The 25,008-nt window shown below is 32.6% G+C and overlaps 2 protein-coding genes and 3 long non-coding RNA genes across 9 annotated transcripts; 3 read left to right on the forward strand and 2 right to left on the reverse strand.

Moving 5' to 3' along the window:
* Window positions 1-1,351: 1,351 nt before the first annotated feature.
* LOC107922442 (uncharacterized) lies at window positions 1,352-3,309 on the forward strand. Of its 2 annotated transcripts, XR_005909563.1 has the most exons (3): window positions 1,425-1,582; window positions 1,840-2,587; window positions 2,699-3,309. It is a non-coding gene; the product is annotated as an uncharacterized lncRNA (long non-coding RNA). The 2 variants fall into 2 exon arrangements; XR_005909564.1 differs by having other exon boundaries at window positions 1,352-1,582; window positions 1,840-3,309.
* Window positions 3,310-6,517: 3,208 nt separating this feature from the next.
* LOC107922354 (shaggy-related protein kinase kappa) lies at window positions 6,518-11,539 on the forward strand. 2 transcript variants are annotated; one of them, XM_041087518.1, is made up of 13 exons: window positions 6,518-6,828; window positions 7,762-7,997; window positions 8,232-8,324; window positions 8,437-8,496; window positions 8,589-8,861; window positions 9,191-9,265; window positions 9,586-9,642; window positions 9,722-9,862; window positions 9,955-10,005; window positions 10,489-10,584; window positions 10,675-10,758; window positions 10,857-10,959; window positions 11,155-11,539. In XM_041087518.1, exons 2-13 carry the CDS (start codon window positions 7,851-7,853, stop codon window positions 11,241-11,243), a joined length of 1,269 nt encoding a protein of 422 aa, XP_040943452.1. In that variant the 5' UTR covers window positions 6,518-6,828; window positions 7,762-7,850; the 3' UTR covers window positions 11,244-11,539. The 2 variants fall into 2 exon arrangements, with proteins under 2 accessions (XP_040943452.1, XP_016707839.1); XM_016852350.2 differs by having other exon boundaries at window positions 6,526-6,828; window positions 7,758-7,997.
* A 2,187-nt stretch (window positions 11,540-13,726) lies between these two features.
* Window positions 13,727-14,686, reverse strand: LOC121213972 (uncharacterized). Its single transcript, XR_005909565.1, has 2 exons — window positions 14,559-14,686; window positions 13,727-14,483 (listed from the first exon to the last, which is right to left on the reverse strand). It is a non-coding gene; the product is annotated as an uncharacterized lncRNA (long non-coding RNA).
* Window positions 14,687-14,734: 48 nt separating this feature from the next.
* LOC121213973 (uncharacterized) lies at window positions 14,735-17,990 on the reverse strand. Of its 2 annotated transcripts, none has more exons than XR_005909567.1 (4): window positions 17,731-17,990; window positions 17,557-17,648; window positions 14,858-15,149; window positions 14,735-14,771 (listed from the first exon to the last, which is right to left on the reverse strand). It is a non-coding gene; the product is annotated as an uncharacterized lncRNA (long non-coding RNA). The 2 variants fall into 2 exon arrangements; XR_005909566.1 differs by having other exon boundaries at window positions 14,858-15,086; window positions 17,731-17,986.
* Window positions 17,991-21,059: 3,069 nt separating this feature from the next.
* Window positions 21,060-23,240, forward strand: LOC121213974 (DEAD-box ATP-dependent RNA helicase 6-like). 2 transcript variants are annotated; one of them, XM_041087519.1, is made up of 3 exons: window positions 21,060-21,116; window positions 21,643-21,877; window positions 22,757-23,240. In XM_041087519.1, the coding sequence occupies exons 1-3, from the start codon at window positions 21,084-21,086 to the stop codon at window positions 22,816-22,818; spliced, it is 330 nt and encodes a 109-aa protein (XP_040943453.1). In that variant the 5' UTR covers window positions 21,060-21,083; the 3' UTR covers window positions 22,819-23,240. The 2 variants fall into 2 exon arrangements, 1 of the variants encoding a protein (XP_040943453.1); XR_005909568.1 differs by lacking the exon at window positions 21,060-21,116 and having other exon boundaries at window positions 21,589-22,362.
* Window positions 23,241-25,008: the final 1,768 nt, after the last annotated feature.

A 25,008-nucleotide genomic window follows, 5' to 3' on the forward strand; every position in this document is an offset into this window, starting at 1 on the left:
TAAGTTTGTCTTTTAATTTTAAAACTCACACATTTAAATCTAAGAAAGATATTCGGCTATTTAGGTCAAATGAAGAAAATCGAAACTCAGTAAGTTAGGGCACAATTTCTCAAAATTCCAAATACCGAATATTGCCTTTACTTTTTAGAAATCCTCATCTCGAGAAAACAATGTGTCATATCCAATGCGTTAGGACACAATGTATTGAGTTCTGATAATGAGCTTTTTATGAAATGTACAATTTTATTGCAAAATAAATACTTGGCTATCTAAATTCATCGAATAGAATTGAAGCCCAATAAGTTAGGACCAAATCCTTCTCGAGAATCATGAATACTAAATATTTAAAAAAAATACAAGATAAGATGAATTTAATGCTTTAATAAGACAAACATTTAAAAAAACAAATATACAAATATATTTTAAAATTATGAAACAAAAATATATATAAGTATGTTTATAAATGCGTTTATAAAAATTATAATATATAGAAGTATATAAAAGTATGGGTATTTTAAGATATATGTATATATATTTACAAAATATATAAAAAAATGTAAATATATAATATATAAATAAACTATGAAGATATGTATATATATATGTAAAAAATATGTATGTATATAAATATATATAAAAAATGAAATATATATAATATATGTATATATAATATAGAAAATGTATATGCATTATAAAAAATAAAAATGTATAAGTATAATATATTAGTAAATTATGAAAATATGGATATATATGTATATATAAAAAAATGCGGAAAATATATTTATAACAATTTTGAATAGTGTATGAATATACATATATAATATAAAAAATGTATATATATATATATGGATTGTAAAATATGGAAAATGTATAAATATTATAAAATATAAATGTATATACATATATATATATATAAGCTATGAAAATAAAGTAATAACAAAATATATATAAACTATAAAAACAATATGTACGTAAATAACATAAAGGAAATGTATATATGTATGAATTATAAAATGGAAAAATGTATATGTAGAATAAAAAGTATATATGCATGTATTATAAGGAATACGCACGAATTTATGGTTGTAATAATAATAATAATAATAATAATAATAATAAACAAACTAATATTAAACTTAATTAGTAAAACAAATACAAAAATTTAAATGGTAATCAAAACAGAATTGAAAAGAAACAAAAATAAATTAAAACAAAGGGTAAATTTGCAAAACACGCGTAACATGGTGGGCCAAAAGGTAAAATTATCCCACTTTCAAAATGCTGCACAGCACTAGAGTAAAATGAAATAGTTTCAATATTTCTTTAAAAAAAATAAAAGCAATGGTTTTGAAATGATAGAAAAATGAAAAGGATTAAAAACATAAATAACCCATAAATAAAACCCCATTTCATTTGCAGCCAATAAAACCCATTTCAAACCCTAATCAAAACCCCATTTCATTTGTAGCAACAGCAGCCACAGGGGCTGCTCTCCTTTGCTCCTCACACCGAAATTTCCCCGTTCTACTCAACTCCGATTCTGACGACGCACAGCAAGGGTATTGACGGCGCACCACCACTGGTAAGAACCTTCTTTCCTTACCCTTTTTTGTTTATTCGTTTTAAGAAACAAGGGGGAAAAAAGAAAAAACAGTAAAAAGAACAGAAAAATTAGAGCAAAACCGATCACCTTTCAAAATTATTTTTGATTCCTTGATTTCGTATTTTTTAATCCTTTCCAATACAATATTTGTCTCTTTTACACTCGTTTTTTCCTCCTCCCCCCTTTTCTATTCTAGCCCTCCTTTTTATTTGTTGTTGTTTGTGGTTTTGTTACAGGTGGAATACGTTGAAGCGCGGGGCAACGTGTGCGACATACGGGGGGCTGCTGCGGCGCCAGTTTGCTGCTAGGGTTTTTTGATTCTGTTTTGTGTTCTAGGCTAGTGGGTTTGGGTTTGCTATAATATGGGCTTTAGGTTTAGTTGGTCCCAGGCCAAAAATTGGGTATTACAGTATCGTAAAAGAAAATTCATACATAACAATATTTCCAGTTTTACTTTTTAGTTTGAATAGATGTCGTACGCTGACACCGATGTCATATCTTGTATCTCGCTAGAAGTGTTGGATAATCGACAAATGTGGGACACCAATGTGCCGTTGGTAGTGTAGACGATGGTGGAAATACACAAATCAGACCAGGTGTTGCGGCAGTTCAGGTGGAGGCAACGAATTTCGCCGCCATTGTGAGACCTGAAAGAGCTGCACAATGTGGACATGCAGGGGAAGAACAACAACGACTAGGCGGTGCAGCACGGGGAGCAAATCAAGGCGTGGGATCATAAGATACAATCTTTACCTGTTCGCGAACCATTTTTCTCAGCAGACACAGTGGCAGCTGATGATTACTTGGCATGGTTTAGAACTGTCAACAAGTTGTATTTGCTACCACCGAAAGCGAGGAGTAGACAAATTCGATCAAAGAGGCAACATCGACCGCCACGGTAGCATAAGAGGGGACACAGTCGTACGACGGCTTCGTCATCTACTTTGGCAGAAGATGTGTCACTTATGGCTGCGCAATATTCGAGTTAGTTTGATCCACTTATTTTTGTTCAATTAAGTAACCCTATGTTTTTTTCACAAGCACCACTACATTACGGACCACCGTCACACGTGGTAGGTTCTTCTGTTCCTGCAGGTACATATTTAGTGACACCGACGTCTCCTGCATACTACACCCTCATAAAAATGTTGATGTCGAACCCCAGTTGGGATAGAAGCCGATGTATGCATCGCCACCAATGAAGATACCGATGCAGATGCCCATACAGCAACCGATGACGATATCGATGCCCGATACCTTTTCGACGTACTTTAGATTTGGGGCACTTTATGGTTACACGCCTATAGTGACCTAAACACAGCATGTATTACTGTTTCAGAGGGTGGCTCATCATCGCAACCACTGGACACGGGAGTGGTGGATGCACGATGGTAAACGAGAAAGATGCAACAATCAACCACGGAAGAAGATAATGACGCTGTCAATCCCGAAGATACGATTTTTTAGGGGCTGTGCTAGGTATATATTCAGGCGATGATGACGAGGAGGAAGTCTACAGTCCCACACCTCTGGATACACCTTCATATGCACCTCCGATTGTACACAAAAATCCTCCACGCGACTGTCATCCACCGCCTTGTGGCACACATTCTCCTCGATGACACAATTAAGTGTATTTTTTGTATAATTATTGTGATATAAATATAGATATGTCATAAATAAAAAATCGAGGTTATTCATTCAAACAAAATATTTTTTCTTTATTACTATCTATCATGAGTTATGCGTAAGTTAAGAATAAACAAAAAATGTCAAATTTTATTATCGACATATTATTTTGAATATGAAATTTGATTTGAATTTAGCTTGTGATTTGAATAAGAAAGAAAAGAAAGATAAACATGAAAATTTTAGAATAAAAAGAAGTAGATAGATCGTACATCTGAAAGTCGTGACATTTTACAACTAAATAAATTATATATCATTATCACCAATCATAATACGGAACACCAACCTTTATGGTTTATAGGGAATACAACAAACACTATTAGTATGGCATGTTAATGAATATGAAATTTGGTAGAAAGTAATGTTATCGACACTGAGGCTTCAACACATCCATGTATAGAAATCATGTTGGCTTTGTATGCCCAGGATTTCTACAATACCCGCATAATTTTTGTTGACTGTCTCTCTCTTGAATATCCATATTGTTTCTTATCTGGGTAGAATTCAGGAGACCTTTCAAGATGAGACTCAAGTTTTTGTTTGGTACCAACTCGAATGACACGCTGGACACATACGACCACATACTATTATCTGGGACAGGTGGAAATTTAGGATTCCACACACTATAAATGCTTTGTAGTTAGTAGACGTCATTGATGTAAGGCGCGTAACCGATCTATATGTTCCCACATACGAAAATTGCATGTATGCATGAAAATCGAAGTGCTTGGAATCTCTCATAATCGTAGGTCCATTCCATTAGGTTTACACGATAGGATGCACTTGACATTTCCTAGTTAAGCCTAGCGTGGTTCGTGACTAAAAAATTGAGGTTCCAACGCGAGTGACATACTACATACATCATGTTCGCTCTCGTTATACTTCGTCAAACATACACCAACTCCCTCTTAGGAAGCAAAGTGGGCAGTCAAAAGTATATCTCTTTGACAACCGATGTTACTGGAAAATGACTCGTCCCCTTCAATGTAGAATTGATGCACTCGACCAAGTTTGACGTTATGTGCCCATATCGTAGACCCCCGTTGTATGACTGCGTCCACTATTTGAACAATATATTCAATACATACACCGCACCGTAGGCGTTAATAGTGCTCAAGTTGTTCAACATTTGATGGAACCGATGTTGGACGAGCTTGTAACCTATCAATAAATAGCTACCGGTTAGTGCAATGAAATAACCTTGTATTTGAATATTTGATGTGCAATGAATACATAGTTGCAACTACAAACCCATGTCGATTACTAAATTTCGCTCAGTCACTGAAGGATATTTCTTTTGTAGTAGTTGGATCCCATATGTCGTATGTAGTACCGATGATGAGTGCGATCCTAGAGGGATTTGTAACAATCAATACCTGAGAGTATTCTAGGTATCTTGTTTGATATGATACATATGTCGGGCTGCGGGCAAATGCGACGACGCAACCGGTTCAAGAAGAAATGCTAGTTATCTGTCGTTTCTCCGGGAGTTATTGCAAACGCTATAGGCAGAATCTTTCGATTACCATCCTAAGCAATGACAAGTAACAAACACTGGCGATACATTCCATATAACCAGGTGCCGTTAATTTGGACCACAGGCTTGCAGTGCTGAAATGCCTCTCTACATTGCTCAAAGGTCCAAAAGAACCGATTGTCGTTATTACAACTACTGCCGCGTCGACCCGAGTTTGACCTCTATTGTGCCATAACATATGCTCTCCACCTAAAAGTCCTCTTGTGTCCACTTCGGTGTCAGCCTTCGGACAAGAATGAATGGTTAAAAATATTGTCTGCTTGGAAATAGAGAAAAAAATTGCGTTGATTACACCGGAAGTTCCCAGAGTTTTTCCGTATGACTATGGCATCAATCTTATGTATGGTATATATAGGGCATTGTTTGTGAGTGTCCAAAAAGCTTGAACTCCTAACCGTGTAACAACCATCACCGGGCCCCTGGTTATACTCGAACCTGTGATCGCATCACGGTCACTGACTGGGGCCTCTACCTGGACCTTGACCCTTGATCATATCAAACACGATCTCTCCCAAAACCTAATTTCCCCAAGATAGGTTTCTCAAGTGATAGTCCTATCCCGCCATGACATATGAAATGTATGTGCCCTGAGGCGCATTATCACATCCCCGACCCCTCAAAACTACCTAAGAACTTTCACTGTTTCAGGCAAAAACCTTGAACACTTTCAAAATACCCTAATCCCTAAAAAACCATAAACCCTAACCCTAACCCTAATAAAATAAAAACTCTAACCCTAAAAAAAAGCCCTAACCCTAGAGAGAGAAACGGAAAGTGCGTCCAACTGGGCGTGCTTTCCTGCTATCTGTGCAGATTAGACGCACTTTCTATTTTTCTCTCCTAAAATTAACCTATTTCCCTAATTAATTTTAAAACTGGCCTAAAGGCCTAATTAATTAAAAAAAAAGCTCTATTGGCCTTATTCTACCAATAAATCCAATAAAATAAATTTTATCTTTTCAAAGAATACATGATAAAATTTTCACAACATTTAAAAAACATGTAAATTAATTTTAAAAAGTATGATATTAAAAAATAAAATCAAAGCTATTCAAAATGTCAAAATAAATGTCGATTGAGTCTTAGCTCGATTAACATTGATAATGTTACCAGTGCAAGGGGATGTGGGTTCGAGTGTGCTGAATTGCGTTATCTTCCTCTTTTAAGGGTTGGGAAGGGGTTATGGGTAGTTCTGAGCATTGTATAAAAAAGAATATGTTATAAGTTCTTATACTCTTTAAGAATTTGAAATTTAGTTTCTATATTTTTTTAGGGATTTAGTCCTTTTGCTTTTCAAATTTCAAAATTCAAGTCTAATTGTTAACATTGTTAAATTTGTGTTAAATTCAAGTTCACTACAACATCATTTTTAATTGCATAGCTACCAAGTGAGTTTTTTTTATTTCAAAATGTCACACTAACAAATTTGACAAAAGAGATTTAACAATGATAATAATTAGACTTGAATTTTGAAATATGAAAAATAAAGGGACTAAATTCTGAGAAGTAAAAATACAAGAACTAAATTCTAAAATTTTAAAAAATACAGGGACTTACAGTGTACTTTAACCTTTTCTTTTTTGGCTTAGAGCTTTGAATTTGGAATTTTAGAAAATAAAAAAAATTATAATTCCCCCAAAAAAAAAAGGTGAAAGAAATATATGTTTATTAAAAAACCAAGACGTAAAGATAGGTAATTTTCATTTCTTATATATTATATTCCAAAAAAATCCATAAACTCCAACACTCTCTTCCTCTCACCGTCTCTCTCTCTCTCTCTCTCTCTCTCTCACTCTCTCTCTCTCTCTCCAGTCTCCACTCAAAATATATGGAAAAAAAAGTACCAACACATATCGGAATATCTATTTGATCAGATCAGACACAGTTCATAGCTGCCTACCTTTATTTTTGTAAATCCGATTCGAGTTTTGTAATCCAACTCCGAGGATAAAATAAAATGCGCTTGATCTGTTTTCGGTTTCGTTCCAAACACTTCCCAGTAAGTATTCGAAACACTGAACGACAATCTCTCTCTCTCTCTCTCTCTCTCTCTCTCTCTCTCTCTCTTTTCCTTTTTGAAGTGCAATAGTTTGAGTTTAATTATTGACAAAAAGTGCTGCTCTTTTTTTTTTCTAATGTTATGAAAAAGGTTTATCTTTTAGGGTTCTTTTCATTAATTCATCTCTTGAATGGAAAATTATGTGGTTTCTGGTGTTTTGATTGGTTAGATTAGGGTTAGATCTGATCAATGCTCTGTGTAAAAATACATAATTTCACGCTGTGAATTACTGTGCATTTTTTAATAATTAATTTTAGTACTATTTTGTTCCTTTTTTAAAAAAAAATTAATAGATCGCACTGATAATTTTAGCAATGAAAAACCCGACGTTTTATGGAAACAAGTACGAAGAAATAAGCTTTAATTTAATAGAAAGAAAACTCATTTATAAAGATATAATAACTGGCATATAAGATTGAACAAACAATGAATTAGGACATTTTTTCGGAGAATCTGACATTGGATAACTGATCTCACTAGTTTGAACTTGAAGTTAAGCCGTGGACTATTTGTCTTATCAGTGTTGTTTCTTAATTGAAAATCTCATTTTTGTTTCCCTATTTCATTGCATATTTTGACACCCATATTCCGGGAAACTATATTTCTGTATGCTACATGAAGAAGTAATGCTTAACATTTGATTCCCATATATGTTCTGTATCCCAGTAAATTCATGTCCTAGAAGCATGAAATTATTCTTATTCGAGGAGTTTATTCTCGTGATGTTGTAATGTAGGCATCTTTTTTGGTTCTGATCTCTCACCTTGGCAGTAGGTCTTATATGTTATATTTGCATGGAAACTATGATATTAATCATTCTACATTTCTCTTTAATGATTTCCGTCTTCTTAATTTTGGGAATCTATTAGGAAGATAGGTGCTTGGATGGGATGGTCAGCTGCAGCACAGAGTATTTAGTGGATAACAAATACTAGTTTCTATAAGATTTACCTGGCTGAATTATGGCATCTGCAAGTCTAGGAAATGGAGGAGTGGGTAGTTCCAGGTCTGTTAATGGTTTCAAAAGTTCTTCTAGTTCTGTTGATTGGCTCGGGAGAGAAATGCTTGAAATGAGACTGAGAGACAAGGTGGACCATGATGAAGACAGAGTAAGCAGCTAAACCCAATAGTTCATTTTTTTCTTCTGCTTCTTTTTTTTTTTTTTTTGGGGGGGGGGAGGAGAGGGTTGGTGGGGATTTAACTTGTCAAAATTTCTTCTCAAATGGCTTTACAATGGCAGTCATGCTTATTGAAAATGTATTGGCCTGACTGCTGAGACCTTAAACATGATTTTACAATCCTTGCAATATTTGTAGATGATCCTTTATGTGCTATCTATGCAGGATAGTGAACCAGAAGTAGTTGATGGAGTGGGTGCTGAAACAGGGCATGTGATAAGAACCACCATTGGTGGTCGAAATGGTCAATCAAAACAGGTTGAAAGAAAATAAATTAGTTTGTAAATTTTCCATGTGGGATTCTATAGTTGATTTTTTTTACCAACCTGCATTATTCTTAACATATATCTATTATTGTTTTGATTGACAGAATGTTAGTTATATTGCTGAGCATGCAGTTGGAACTGGTTCTTTTGGTGTTGTTTTCCAAGTATGTAGTTCTATAAGATTCTTGATCATTAATATGTTCTTGACTTTGTTATGTAGATTATAATCTTGAAATGAGTTGACTGTATACTTCAGGCAAAATGTCGTGAAACTGGAGAAATTGTTGCCATCAAGAAGGTTCTTCAAGATAAGCGCTACAAGAATAGGGAGTTGCAGATTATGCAAATGCTGGATCATCCTAATATTGTGTCCCTTAAGCATTATTTTTTCTCAAAAACAGACAAGGACGAACTCTACCTCAATCTTGTTCTTGACTATGTACCAGAAACTGTTCATCGTACAGCCAGAAGCTACAGCAGGATGAACACACGAATGCCTTTAATATATGTTAAACTCTATACGTATCAGGTGCTTCTCTGTCTTATCAAAGCATATCTTGTATGTTATGTTGATATTTGGAATATATTTCTTTCCCAATAACCTTTTAGTGAGTGATTGAGCAGTCCAGAGTTGTTTTTAAAAATGGTTTATTGTCATGACTTATTTGGTATTGCTGCTATCTGATATGGTAATGTAATGAGAAGGCATCCTTCAATTTTAGGTATAAACTATTACCTTAGGTCAAATATTTCAGATTCTCTAGAGATCAACTTGCTTTTCTTTTCCCTAAGGTTTAAACACTAAAAGTTTTAGTTTACTGGAAAAAGTTGTAGCTAATTGTCTTCGTTGGATTGCAGATATGCAGAGCACTTGCCTATATACACAACTGTATTGGTATATGTCACCGTGACATCAAACCTCAGAATTTACTTGTAAGACTCTTCTTCTAGGGAATCAAGTTTTGTTGCAAAGTACATGTTTTTTTGTAATAGTGTACACCTTGCACATTAGCATATATATATTTTCTATCGAATCAAGTCTGTTGGTCATATTGACAAAAACCTGTTATTTACTGTCTACTTTTATCATTGCTAAAGATGTATAGCAGTTATGTTTTTGAAGATTTTATAAGTTTTTTTATTTTTTGCTTTCTTCATATGAGAAAATGGTTATCTGGTTAAAGAACTTATCTTTGGAGCCACTTTGTCCTTACTCAGTTTGGTGAGACTCAAGTTCTATGGCTTTTGTCCAGGTGAATCCACATACGCATCAGTTGAAACTTTGTGATTTTGGGAGTGCAAAAGTGCTGGTAAGTTTTCACGCAATACTGATTGTTGTTGCCAGATCTTGTTTCATCACCTGAGTTGACATGCATTCCATGCTTTCAGGTGAAGGGAGAACCCAATGTTTCTTACATCTGCTCAAGATATTATCGTGCTCCAGAACTCATTTTTGGTGCTACTGAATACACAACTGCTATAGATATATGGTCTACTGGCTGTGTGATGGCTGAATTGCTTCTTGGACAGGTAAATCTTAGACTAATTTGTTTAGTAAGGGTACTGTTATAAGTTACTGTTGTCTTTATCAATTGTGTTTCTGATTGCTACATACAATGCAGCCACTTTTTCCTGGTGAAAGTGGGGTCGACCAACTTGTTGAAATCATTAAGGTGATTGCATCTATCATTCTTTCTATATTTTTTTGGAGCACTAACTTTTGCTGCATGATTAATATATCAGTTACTTTTGACAATTGCTGTGTTGGAAAAATCAGTTGAAGCTTATGATATCTCGACAATAAACCATAGGTTGATAATTTATTAGGCTTACTTGTGCTTCAACTTGGTTATATTAAGAATGAAATTAAATGTACTCTTGGGATACTTTGATAAACACAGTAGATAACTTGACGTTTTCTGACCTACAAATGAGTTTATATGTGTCCCTTAATTCTTCCTTATCATGAATAGAAGAAAATTTGGGCCAAAAGTTTAGGATTTGAGTATCTCAAGTTCTGCTGAATAAAGTCTGCGACAAAACAATTTCTTTGGTGCCTTATGCTGGCCCTCTCTCCATTGTTTTTGACACAATGTTCGGAAACATGTACATCAAAGTTTCCCCAAGGATGTGATTTTATAATGTGTGTGTGATAGGTTTTGGGGACTCCAACAAGGGAAGAGATCAAGTGCATGAACCCAAACTACACCGAATTCAAGTTTCCCCAGATAAAGCCTCATCCATGGCACAAGGTATGTGTGCACTTCTCTCTTTTTCATTATTTATGCCCTCCTTATCATAAGGTTTCCTATTGAAGTCCATGATACATTTTCCTCCAACAGGTCTTCCAAAAGCGTTTACCTCCGGAAGCAGTGGACCTTGTCTGCAGGTTCTTTCAGTACTCTCCCAATTTGCGATGCACTGCTGTAAGTTATGATATTCATGTTTTTGCTGCAATGAGTAGTAATGGTACAAATACCATTAACTTTTTTTTATTTACCTTGCGGTGACAATACTACTGAAGTTGGAGGCTTGCATTCACCCATTCTTTGATGAATTGAGGGACCCAAACACTCGACTTCCAAATGGCCGTCCACTTCCACCCCTCTTCAATTTTAAGCCTCAAGGTCAGTTTCACTTGGTAGTTAAATACTTTTAGCATCATTATGCCATCAACAGACACCGCAGCACGTTTACGTTACTGGAAATCACATTTCTTGCTACATGTATGCAATATGTTGAAATTAACCACAAATAGTACAAAAGCAGAACTCTTATAAGATACATGTGTTTTGAATGCTTGAAATTAATTAAATTGGCAGAGCTCTCGGGTGTCCCCCCTGACGTTGTGAAGAAACTTATTCCGGAACATGCTCGTAAGCAGAATTTATTCATGGCGCTGCATGCTTAGCTACCTTTCCCAGGTTTCTTCTGCCACGCCATTTTCATTTGTATCATCATATATGTTATCATCATATGTAAAAAGCCAAAAAAAAAAAAAAAGTACCATACCCGTGTCTTCTTCATCGTTCTAGTACGAATAGTGTGTTTGAAAACCAAGTCATTAGAACAAAGGAGATCCAAGGCTTGGAGTGCCTATGAACCTGTTTTGTTTTTGTTTTTTTTTTCTTCTTTTTTTCCTTTGAAGACAATCGTCTTAATTACTATAACCTTTTATGTATACTTATTTGTGAGATGCTTTACTAAGTTCATGTCATCGTCTTTAAATTCAGGATTCAAATTTTAACAATTATAATTTTCCTTATTCTTATACTTTTTACTAAAAAATTAGGACCATGGACTTTTTCCCTTGTGATTGTTATAATAACATCCAACCAAGTTTGGCTTGCGTCATTAGAAATCAATTTGGAATTGGTTGGATGAGGATTGGTAGGTTTGGTGGTCCAATCACCTCCATAAAATCTGAAAATAAATGAACCGTTGAGAATCGAATCGGGTTAAAATTTTGGCAAAGAAAAAAGAATGGAAAAAATGGAGATTGTTATGTAATCAAAAGAATAGGACCTCTGAACAAAAGGACAAGGTGGTTTCAACAATACAAGATTCCTATTTTATTAGATTTCTTCTCATACTTCATCTTCATGGCTTACGCCACTTGTTTCCTCTACCTGTGCCCTTCCATAGAAATTGATCATATTACCCTTTCCAGTTGTCTTTTTCATAACATTGCCTTCCTCCCCCCAAAGATTAAAAGAAAGAAATCATCCCATGTAGCATCTAGACCCAAATTTGACCATTCCACCAACCACTGAGTAACAACTAGATTGTTTCTTTTGATCAAGACAGCTTTAAGACCCACCTTAGGTTGACCATCTTCATTGATTCCCCCGGGGGGGGGGTTTCTTTAAAAGGTTGACATGGAATGCTGGATGTAGCTTCAAATCATCAAGCACCAACATGCTAAAATGGTGGATTGTGAGATTGAAGGGGTCACCTGAACGTAAGAAAATGAATAATAAATGATATAGAATGGGTATAAATACCGTTACATGAAAGTTACACCCAATTAAAGCATTTTAGCAAGAAATGTTTTGAAGTGCAAATGCATTGTTTGTTTTGGGTTCTCATTCCATTCCGAAGATGTTTATTTGTGAATGTCATGCTTATACTTTTAACAAGACTGGAATGGTTCTAAAGCTAAAACCTCAAGTTATTTGCAATGTGATGCTTGCGATGGATATTGTTAAAACGCAAGATGTGAATATAATATGTAAATACAATTTCATGCAATTTTCATAATATATTTTTAATTTTTTTTGCCCTTACAGCCTATTATATAATTTTTTGTGTAATATTGAAGACATTATTACTTGTAAAGATATGAATTTTTGTTTCATGAAATTTTTGTTTAGTTAAGTAGGTTATATATTATTTTTATATTATTAATTTATATTTTAATAATAATTATATTAAGAATGTTATTAAATTATTTATTATTATTTTTATTAAATTATAATTAATAATAATTTTATTAAAATTTAAATCTATCTTAAAAGAATTCTGCTAAAGGTACTTTGGACATTTAAACATTTTTCTTATGCTATTATAACACCTATTCCATTAAACCAAACATAAAAATACTATTATAATTTTATTCTATTCCATTAAACCAAACAATTAAATTACTAATTACAATTTTATTCCATTCACCTCAACTAAACGTAAACTCCTAAACCGAGTAAATAATTAAAACTACACAGATACACAAACCTTAACAGCACGTTTAGTTCGCTGTAATGGAATAGAGGCGTAATGGAATAGAGACGTAATGGAATAGAGATGTAATAGGTAATTCTTTTGTTTGGTTGAATGTAATGGAATAGAAGTGTAATAACATAAGGAAAAAAAGTTAAAATGACTAGAATACCCTTAGCAGAATTTTTTTAAGGTAGATAATTATTGTTATTGTTATTAAATTTTAATAAGATTATTAATATAAATAATAAATAATTTAATCATATTTTAACATAATTGTTATAGAATATAATTTAATAAAATATATAATTTAATAAAATTGTTAATAAATATTCTTATATGAATTTACTAATAAAATCATAATATATAATACTAAAATATAATTTAAAATAATTATTATTAAATATAATTTAATAATAATATATAATTTAATAAAATTCTTATTCTTATATGAATTTACTAAAATCATAATATATAATACTATAAAATATAATTTAAATAATTATTATTAAATATAATTTATAATCTACTTTATTATTATTAAATTGCAATACATATTTAATGTGCTAAAATATCATTTGTGGAACAAATAATTTAATTATTCTACAATAAAAAAATATTAGCAATAATAAATAACTTTAGAATTATATTTTGCATAAACATAATAACAATTGAATATTAACAAAAGGTTAAATGAGATTCATGAAATTCTATGTCACAATCCATATGTTATACAGTTTTGCCACATCAAAAAGTTAGAACATTGTATATGACATACCATCCCAAATATTACAAATAGAAAAAGTTACGAAAATGTCATCAACAAAACCATAAATTTTAATGGTCAGCAAGAAATCTTCTGACCCATTCCAACCGTACATCAGAAGGTAAACTAAAGAAAACTACCATTTGGGTTGGATGATCTGGAATTTTACTCAATGTTTGAAACCGTTCATCCACCGTTAAACCTTCTATTTCACATAAGGTTGGATATAAATTTGCCGCTTTTTCTTGGATGCCCTGGTGAACTACCACATCGGAGGCAATACTCCTACTGATTTGTTCGCCAATTGCCCGCATGTTTTCAGCCAATAAAGTGGCAGCATCATTAACTGAAGAAGAAAAATGACCTGTTGCATCAGAATTCTTTTTTTTTCCTCTTTGAAGATGAGGAACCCCCTTGGTTTTTGTCCGTTTGCGGCTCCGTGGCAAAAACATCCATGTCATCGAAAGAGACATTAGCATCCCAATCATAGTATTCGTTTCTGTCTTCATTAATATCTGCAGAAGGTACATCCTCAGCATTTATTTCTTCAAGAACGTCAGCGGCTGTGCAAGCGTCTTTCCCAGTCGCTCGATCTTTTGCGTATATGGCAGTAAGTTGGTCGTAGTAAGGGAAACTATGATGTTTGAACTGACCGGCTTCTCTATGACTCTATAAAAATGAGGAAATCATATTAGTTATAAGTTTGGTAAGAATAGGATAATAAAGAGTTGAACTCATTCTTACCTTTAAATAAGAGTCCCAAACCGCATCTTTAGCAACAATGACCTGCCTATGGTCGTCCCAACCAAAACCGCTATTGTTTCATATTAAAAAAATCTTCCAGAGTACTTGGTTGATAACCCTGACGCCAATCATTCAAATGATATCATTGTCCTCTAAAAGGTGCAAGAAATCCCTCACAATTTGTGTATCTAGCATCAACTAGATAATAACAACCTATAAAATTTTTTTCTTAATTATTAATTCCCCAAAAAAGTTTGATCTTAATGAATAATTCAAAGTCCTCTAACTATCTACTTTACCGTGAGGAACTTTTAGTCCATGCCTCCTACTAATGGCATCTTCGAAGAACTCGTCCATCAGCAACAGAACCTTCCTAACCAGGAAGAACATAAACAAATTGCATTTCAGGTGTACAAACACCTAGCATATTTGTTGCTATGTCACCTTTTCGCGTTCGATATCTAGGTTTATCAGTTAATTACTAGTTGTGGCTCTCCTTGAAATATCGTCTGCTTCCAAATTAATTCACTGTAAATTAATTCACTGTAAATTCAGTGACTAACAATTATCGTCTGCTTCCAAATTAATTCACTGTAAATTCAGTGTCCATCATTTTATTTATTTATTTAGTATTAATACTTATCTCTCAAAATAAATAAAGCAACTTAATATTTGTAATTGTTTAAAGGTAAGAAACAAATACAATTAAAATAATGTTAACAATTAATATATAATACCCATTGGTCAAATTTAAGAAAAAAAGGGAAAAATTATGTAATATTAAAAAATTAAAATATTTCAACAATTTAGAATAAATTAAAAAATAAATTACTAATAAAATAATAAAAGTTTCCTATGTTTAAAAAAAATACTATAAAAATTCCTATTTTTAAAATAAAAATAAACATGCTATAATAATAGAAAAACATTCCTAAAAAATAAAAAAAGTAAACAAATATTAAAAATGCTCAAAATTTCTGCAAAATCAAAAATGAGATATAATTAGAAAAGAAACAGGTCTGATTTCATTTTCATTTTAGACGCAGACAGGTAGGCAAATTGTGTTTAACAGTAAAAAAAAGGGAGATCACTTTCGCTAGTTTCTATTACTGCACATGGCCAAATTAGTGGCTATATGTGCATGGCAGCCATTTGTGAGGAGACTCTGGTTGAATGCCTCGTCAAAATCTCGTCATGAAACAAAGTTAAATGCTTTTCATCATGAAAATCACGATTGAAAATGACTCAAAAGCTTTTTTAAAAAGATATTTCCTTGAGTATATATATAGCATTATCAACTAAGAAACCAATGCTGTAGAAAGAATCACAATAGGTCAGTTTGAATACAAAGCACAGGCCACCTCATGGAGTATACTTTATAAAATATTTCAATATTCCTTTCATACACACCAAATGATTATAAGAAACAAAGGGTTTTCAGATCTCTAAATTGGCACATAGTTCATAATTAGAGAGTAGAAAATAGCCTAATCAAAGCTAATAATTTAAGCAGTGGTCATTTGCTGCACTAAAGGACAAGTTATTTTTGTCTCACTTCAAAGTAAAATGAAAATAGACCATGAAAGGAAGAAGATTCCTATAACATTTCAAACCACCGAAGACCTATAACCAAAATATTTTATACCCTCTAAGTTTAGAAATCAGTATGCCAGAAAATATTTATCAACTACATGCACATATACATAGACATAAGGAAGCAACAGAATCCAATATGTTGCATCTAAAAACTAAAAAAGAACAATCTAATCATCTTCTTCTGAAAGAATTAAGTTCACCTATAGAAACCACACAAACTGAACAGTTTATTAAAAACTTACCCTATTTTAAAATGATACAACGTTTCTTTTTTCTTAAGTCCAAAACCATAAACCACTCTCTATTTCCATTTTTTTCACTTCTCCATGTTATGTTTGAAGGAAATTAGGCCATAAAACTTGAGACATAAAAAGGAATACTCAAGACAGAGATACTTCGAATCATATAACCAATGCCATCCAAAGGTCAAAGTTAAATAGCTGGCTAATGTATTATCCTCAACTCATGTAAACCCGTCCTCACATAAGTTATGATAGATAGTAACTATTTTCTTCAGTCCATACACCTCTATATCTAAAAACTGAAAAGGAAAAAAAGAAAAAAGGATTATAGCCAAGAAAAAAAAAAGGAGGGAAAATGATTCAGCAGGAGGGACAAGCAGAATTAGTTTAAATTGCATGCATGTATATGTATTTCCACATGTTCTCGTTGTCACAAGAAGCAAGACACTAAACAAATATTCAGTCACAAGAAATTCTGGAAGCCTCGATACTTAACTGAGAAAATGCAAAGTGAAGTCCAAAAAATGGGTGAAACATCTTGGGTAAGATGATACCAGCATATGAAAGCGGGACAAACACTAGTTAGGACTAAAGATATCATTTAATCACTCTGTCAACTCCATTTTTTTTATGCAAATAAACATGCAACATGTGAATATTAGCTGCTGATGCGTGACTTTTGACAACTCAGCTCAATGGAATCAGGAAGATACAATTCTTGTGAAAATAATTTCATGTAACTTTGAATGTTAAAGAATTTCATTTTTTTTTCCCTTCACTTTGTTCACATGAAACAGATGATAAAGCTGACCAAAACGAAACTGTCTAGTGGAACGGGTTCCTAACAAATAGAGTATAACTCCAAATATGAACATCTTATCTCCTATTTGCTAGGAAACCATGCAAAAGAAAAGAGGTGTGTGAAAAGGGCAATAGTGTTTTTCTTTTTAAAGGCCGCAACTCGACTCACCAACTCCAGCAGAGAAGGGCAGAACGCTGCAAAGGGAGTGACTTTGGTCGAATTTTTTAGTTTTCAGAAACCTTAGATGCCAATTTTAAACGATTGTAAACAGAGATTCAACTAATTTGATGAATCTCTCATCATAGACATAAAAGGGAAAACACTTTCACAGAAAAATTTTAGGGCAGACAATATTTACCTATTGAATTGGAAAGGTTTTCTTCTGGGTTTCTTTGGAGATACTTGTTGAAATTTGAAGAACAGAAGTCTGTTTTTGGACTTCCCTACTCACTGCATTTCAAGAACAGAAGGTGAGTTTGGTTCGACAAAACAATCAAATGAAAGTGAAAGAGGAGTGGTGGAGGTCACTCACCTGGCAGCTTTTTTGATGTTAGGAGGGAGAGTTCTGGAGGTGGATTTTGGCTTGGAAGATGAGGGCAAAACAGGGCAGAGAAATTTCAAGAATGCTAAACGGAAGCTATTCTGTCTTTGGGCAGGGAATAGAAATCGGGGAGGAATGAGGAATACGCAAGTAATGGATTAGGCACGTAATGGACAAACCAGCGAACCAAACGCTGGAATAGGTAGGGCCCACCGATTCGGCGCATAATGCTATACGCATTACATCGAACCAAACAGACTGTTAGTATTAATTAATCAATTAAGTCAATTAAATAATTTACACAACTTAATTCTAATTCCATTAAAATAACGACGACTTTACCATAAATGAATCTACGCGTAAATTAAGTTAATTACTCAAATAAAATATAACTACAATGACTAATTAATTTAATTTTCACTTTAGACACAATATTTATTTAATTTCATACAATTAAATAATATTCCCAAAGAAATTAAATTAATTTCTAACTTATCTCTTATTTTCTTGAAAAAATATATTTACTGCAAATAATAATTCAAGCAATCTATTTCTCATTTGTTGTTTTCTTCCTTTTATTCGAACGGGTCTTATTATATAGGAAAGAAGGTCATGACATTCTTTTAAATTTTCATATTTTACCCCTAGATGGTCATTATGAACAATCCCAAATCCATTGGGACATCCTTCAATAATAGTTGCGATCTCCTTCAAATGTTTGTCTTCTATTTATTCTATATATGAAAGGTCATGACCTTCCTTTAAATTTGTATATTTTACGCCTAACTAGTCATTATGAACAATCTCGAATCCATTGAGACATCGTGACCTTCTTAAACAATGGTTATGATATCCTTCAAATGCTGACAAATTTCACCTCAATTTTGTTGCAAAAGTTGCGGCTTTCCGAGGTTTGTGTAGCGACCTTGATTTGGATTCTTGCAATTTCCACGCCATGTTACATAAATCACTTCATTACCTTCCCTTAAATTTCCATATTTTGCCCTTATTAACTGTCCCATATCCACGTGACCTCCTAAATGTTGGAAAATTCCACCTCAACTCCGCTTCAAAAGACGTGACCTCCCAAGGTCTGTGTCGCAACCTTCATCTGGATTCTTGCAATCTCCATACCAAGTTAGTAGCAACAAGGCAGGTGTCGCACTCCTATTGGGATTTGTGAGGTGACTCCAGTGGATGCACTCCTTATGTCCTGTAGGGGATTCGGTCTCTATTCACTTTGGATAACTCCATCTTTTCCTATGTCGAACTCAACAAAAAAGAAAGCTTTGATTCACGATTTAGTCGAAGATTAAAGCTTTTTATCTCAATTTCATATTTAAAGTATCAATTTTTTCTATTTTGATCTATTTTATAATGACTGTTAACAAAATCTGTTAAGCCACTCGGGTCAATGGAAAAGTATAATGTGACTTGTTTTTGGCCAATTAAAAAATACCATATGGTAATTAGATTTATTTAAAATAAAAATATTAAATTTAAATTAAAAATAAAAATAAAAAATTATAATATTAAATATTTAAATATTAGGAAATATTGTTAACTTTGATTGACCGTTGACCGATCATTGATCGATATTGACTAATTGTTGATCGACATTGACCTGCCATATGACGTTATTAGAATACACCACATATCATTTTTATTTTTTTAATATTATATATATATTATATCTTAGATTGCATATAGCCCTTATTTTAAGAAGTGGGCAATGAGTGAGCAAAACAGCCTCTCCGTGTTTTTTTATATAAAGTATAATAATAAATTTAGTCCTCAACCTTTATACCTTTATTCAATTTGACCCATATTTTTTTATTAGAAGTAAATTAGAAAGTTTTTAAACTCATAAGGCTAAAGAGGCAAAAAAAAACCTTAGTAACAAATTTAAAAAAAAAATTAAAGTCCTTCTAAAAATTATTAAAAAAATCTTAAAAATTATAAACAAAAATTTTAAAGCTATAGAATTTGTATTAAAAATAACATTGAATTTTTAAAGAAAAATGGGGATTAGATTTAAAAAATCTTATAAGCATCAGACAAAAGCATTGAAACATAAAGTGTTATGAGGTTGGGTAATTTCTCCAACATTTGCATCTAACTGAATAGACCAAAATGAGCTATGAGAATCAATCACGTGTCTTTCACGTGTTTTGGGTGACAATTACTAAAGTTTCGTTTCCGTTTATTGACTTTATACACTTTCAGCATGTTTGGTTGGGTGTATTGGCTATGCCAATACACCCCTAATCAGTGGGCCCCACTTAAGCCCCCTTTAGTCCATTGTTTGGTTCATGGTAATGCTATTACGGGTGTAATACGTTACTTACTTAATCGGTGAAATCCACCGATTTGTAATACATCCCTTTTGCTCAGTTTAGGTCCTGATTCAATTTTCTTCCCTGTTTTAGCCTCCCGATTGACGCTTCTGTCTTACCCAAAGTCTTCTGTTTCTTCATTCTACCTTTCTTCTCCACTCTCCTCGCCGTTTCTCCTTCTCCCTGTTATATGTTTTTTTTTGTATTATTATTTTCTCAATAGATCTGCGCAGCAGCACCTACCATTTTCATTTCAAATTTCCCATCTAACCGGTTTTTTTTCTTCATCTAACCAACCCTAGCAGCGTTGTTTCGTAGGACGACCCTTGGTTTTGCCACTATTTACGGCGTTAACCCATTGGAAGAAACTCCACTCTTTAACTTCCTTTTTTGCGGTTGTATATATAGATTTCTATTTTTTTCCTAGGTTTTAGAATTTGTTTGTTTTTTAGGGAGTTTAGGGCCGTGCTATGAATAATAGAGGGAGGTATCCATCGGTGCTCGGCCGTAGCCGCGGAGCGAACGCGAACCCTAGCTTTCAATCGAGGCTGGAGCAACCGCAGTATGCGCAGAGAAATTTGGTGCAGAATCATCATCATTTTCAACAACAACAACATCATCATCATCATCATCATCACCTGCAAACAGCAACAACATCAACAGCAGTGGCTCAGATGAAACCAATTGCCCGGCGGAAATGACTCCACTGTCGCCGATGAGGTCGAGAAGACCGTACAATCTGAAGTCGTCAACTCAAGGTTCTTTTTTGTTTCTTCTCCTTTTTTCTTTTTAATTGCATTTGTGATTAATTTTTATTTAATTTTCTTGTACATGTTACGTATTGAATGTTCATAATTATATTTTTTTCATAAATTAAATTTCTTGTGCATTGTTTACAGTTATTAATTTTTTTATTGAATTTTCTTTTATGTATTTCATATTGAATTGTGCACGGTTTTACATTCTTTTTCATCTTTCAGTTCACATGATTGGAAGGCAAGGCTAAAGATGCCACCATCAGATACACGCTACAAAACGGAGGTATTTTTGTTAATGATATTAATCGAGTAGATATTGAAGTTAATACAACCTTTTTAATAATATTGCATAGCTTACCTATCGTTTTAAAAATTCCTTGAAGTTTCTGCTTTTACCAGTTATGGTTAAAGAAATTGTAGCATTGGTTTTGTTTATTTCACTATATATAATTGTCATACCTTCGTTAAACTATGAAAATTCTCGAAGGAAAAATTTCTGGCTTATGTTATTTGGGCAATGTAGGTGAATTACTCATTAATTTCCTATAAGGTATATGATTTTGAATGGACAGTTTCCAAAGATTATAACTTAAGGACACTGATACTAGTTCCTTGATGTTGAGGCCTTTTGAACAAAGGGCCATTTTTAGGCTTGCAATTGCATTTCTTTATCCTCGATAGCACTCCATATCGTTTCTCTGATATAAATTTCACACAGGGCATGGCAGTGCTTTTGTTGGTATTTGGATATTTTTTAAAATTTTAATTTTGACGCTTATGTACTGATCTGCCTATTAAATTTGTGCCAGGATGTGACTGCTACCAAAGGAAATGAATTTGAAGACTACTTTCTGAAACGTGAACTTATTATGGGAATATATGAGAAGGGCTTTGAAAGACCATCTCCTATTCAGGAAGAGAGTATTCCCATTGCTTTAACTGGAAGTGATATTCTTGCTAGAGCCAAAAATGGAACTGGGAAAATTGCAGCATTTTGCATTCCTGCATTGGAAAAAATTGACCAAGATAACAATGTTATTCAAGGTTAGATTTCATCTACATTTAATTTCTTGATTGTGTGTGTTTGTGTTACCAATTCAAGCCCAATAAAATGGTAGTGGGTACTGAAAGTAGGATTCTTTGGCCATTTCAATTATTTATTGTTCTTCTAGTTGTCTGATCTGCTTGTCAATCTGATATTGGAGAAGTGTGAGTGTCATTTGTTTCATTTCTTTTAACTGATATTTGAATTATGGGCTTTGGCATGGACGGACTTAGTTGACTGACGATCAAATCTTTGTAGCAGTTCCTTAAACATGTGCATTAGGTCCTCCATTTTGTAAGTTGGTGCAACTTTTTCCATCAGTCCAAGCAGAAATTTTCACTCATCTTTCTGAAACCTTCCAAATTAAGTTCTTTGTTGACCCTTATGCTGTAATTTGAAATATGAGTTATATTAGGTGCAATTCCGAGGGATGTTTTCAACACACTACCATCGTTTAGCTGTGGACTATAGGAACAATTCCAAGGTGTGTCTGCTTTCTGTTGGATAATATATTTTTAAACTGAAGTTTATAGCATTTATAATTGGCAAATTATATTAGGTGCAGAGAGAGTGAATGAGATATTTTGAGTTGTACAGCATCAGTTTGAAGTCTTATCTGCCAATTTGTTTAGTGAAAATTTGTAAAATGCAGGGCTCATTGCTATTTTAGTGTTGATTTTTCCTTGAATTTAGTTCATATTCTCAGATTGTTGAAATGTGCATTAATCAATACCTTCTGTTATTGAGAACCTTTAGGACAAAAAGATGTAGATATATTTTGTTGTATTTATCTACATCTTTGTTTATAGAGAATCGACTGAATTGCAAAATTTTAGCATCTGCTATGATGAATGTCACCTGACTGGTAATCATTTTAGGGCTTCCTGACTCAGTACTACGAACAACTGCCAGTAAGTCTAGAGAATTTGAGGTTGTATAAGGGAAACACCGAAGCAAGGGATCTGAAGACAAGTTGCCAATGCAAAGTAGTCTTGTAGTTTTTATTCGGGAACTAATCAGCCTTACACGCTTAAAGACATGCGAGGAGGGCACTTGTATTAGGTCATTGACTCAACTTCAACAGAGGGCAAGGATGCTTCTACATCAACATTGATTGAATGAAATCCATGTAATATTTGTAATTTTTCCCAGGGTCATTCATTTTCGGATATAGTTAGTGATGTGAATATGATTGTGACTAATATGCTATCTAGCATTTTGTAAAGTTTGGGTGGGCTAGAAAATTGGAAAACATATTAGTTGGTAGCTGGAAGGTTGAAATGATCTGACCGGCATTTTGTACAATGCAGTTTGAATTAAGTAATTAACAGTATTTGTGAAAATTTGGGTGATCAAGTTCAACATTGCTTAAAGGTCATAATGCTTGGCACTGGTTAAATGTATAAATTATATATCATTATTAAATTATATTTAATATTAATTATTTTAAATTATATAAATTCATATAAGAAAATTTATTATCAAGAATTTTATGAAATTATATATCATTATTAAATTATATTTAATATTAATTATTTTAAATTATATAAATTCATATAAGAAAATTTATTATCAAGAATTTTATGAAATTATATATTATTATTAAATTATATTTAATAATAATTATTTTAAATTATACAAATTCATATAAGAAAATTTATTAGGTATAATTATTATAAATTTTATTAAATCATATATTTTAATTAAAATATATTTAATATTAATTATTTCAAATTATATTTTATAGTATCATATATTATGATTTGAGTAAATTCATATAAGAATATTAATTATTAAGAATTTTATTAAATTATATATTTTAATTATAATATATTTAATAATAATTATGTTTAAATATGATTAAATTATTTATTATTGATAATAATAATCTTATTAAAATTTAAATAACAATAACAATAATCATTTACCAAAACAAATTTATGCTAAGGGTATTCTAGTCATTTTAGTTTTTTCCATTATGCTATTACACCTCTATTCCATTCAACCAAACACAAGATTACTATTACGCCTCTATTCCATTACATTCAACCAAACAGTTGATTTGCTATTACACCTCTAATCCAATACACCTCTAATCCAATACATCTCTAATCCAATACACCTCTAATCCAATACAGCGAACCAAACGCACCCTAAAAATAATTATTTATGAATAGAAAATCTAAATAATTGGTTGGATAACTATATGAGCTTGTTTTTTTTTTATATATATATAAATTGAGATTAGATAGCATATATAATTAAATCTAATACAAGTTGGTCTAAGATGCCCATTTTAGGCATGAGTTCTGTGGCACACAAGGAGTTCTATTCATTAGTGCCATTGACTTTTTACTCGTTTGGGAGTCCTAAGAAGATTCGATTCTCTATTAAATAATTATTTTTATGCTCACTTTGCTCAAATATATAAATCTTGTGATTTTTCCTATATAAATTGAGACTAGGGGGTGTTGAATTACATATATGCATGCTAAGGGAGAATTCTATCAAAATTTAGTGAAATTTTATTTGAGTTGTTTTTCCCTAAACTCAAATAGATTATATTTTTCTAGTTTATCTTGTTTAAATTTGTGAGATTATAATTGCAATTTCATTGGCAATTATAATTCAAATTTAGAAAATAAATTTTGATTTTAGACCCACACTTTAAAAGAAGTTAACTTACCCCTTTGCGTAGTCTCAGTTTTCATCTTGTGTTCGGCTCTTTGCATTAAACCCCACACTCTAAATATCAGAGGGTTCAAGAATAGCGGAAAAGATTATTTTCTTGAAAGCTTGAAGGATTTGAATTCCAATTGAATCGTTCGACAAATCCAACACATTCCTAGGAGCCAAATTACGTTTTGAGCATCTCCTTAAGCTCGAAAACACATGTACTGTATTTGATTTATTACTATAGATATAAATATAAATATACCGTTTTATGAAAAATTTTAATATTTCGTTGTGTCACCTAAAACATTTTCATTTCCAAAATTGACGTCAGAGCCTAGGTCATGCTATGTCTATTAGTATAAATTGATGATTTGATTGATCTCTTTTTCTCCTTTGTGATTAAATTAATAGAAAGTGGCATTCTTAATCTATTGCATGTATAAATTGTGTGTGA

The sequence above is a fragment of the Gossypium hirsutum genome, chromosome D01, assembly GCF_007990345.1.
Source record: "Gossypium hirsutum isolate 1008001.06 chromosome D01, Gossypium_hirsutum_v2.1, whole genome shotgun sequence".
Lineage (NCBI taxonomy): Eukaryota > Viridiplantae > Streptophyta > Magnoliopsida > Malvales > Malvaceae > Gossypium > Gossypium hirsutum.

What these genes read in the sequence shown, in the direction of transcription:
- LOC107922354 (XM_041087518.1), top strand. Translation starts at nt 7,851, where the DNA reads ATGGCATCTGCAAGTCTAGGAAATGGAGGAGTGGGTAGTTCCAGGTCT. An exon ending in TTAAACTCTATACGTATCAG is followed by an intron (nt 8,862 to 9,190) that starts GTGCTTCTCTGT and finishes GTTGGATTGCAG; the next exon opens with ATATGCAGAGCACTTGCCTA. An exon ending in TCAAACCTCAGAATTTACTT is followed by an intron (nt 9,266 to 9,585) that starts GTAAGACTCTTC and finishes GCTTTTGTCCAG; the next exon opens with GTGAATCCACATACGCATCA.
- LOC121213974 (XM_041087519.1), top strand. Translation starts at nt 21,084, where the DNA reads ATGCCACCATCAGATACACGCTACAAAACGGAG. An exon ending in ATACACGCTACAAAACGGAG is followed by an intron (nt 21,117 to 21,642) that starts GTATTTTTGTTA and finishes AATTTGTGCCAG; the next exon opens with GATGTGACTGCTACCAAAGG. An exon ending in AGATAACAATGTTATTCAAG is followed by an intron (nt 21,878 to 22,756) that starts GTTAGATTTCAT and finishes TAATCATTTTAG; the next exon opens with GGCTTCCTGACTCAGTACTA.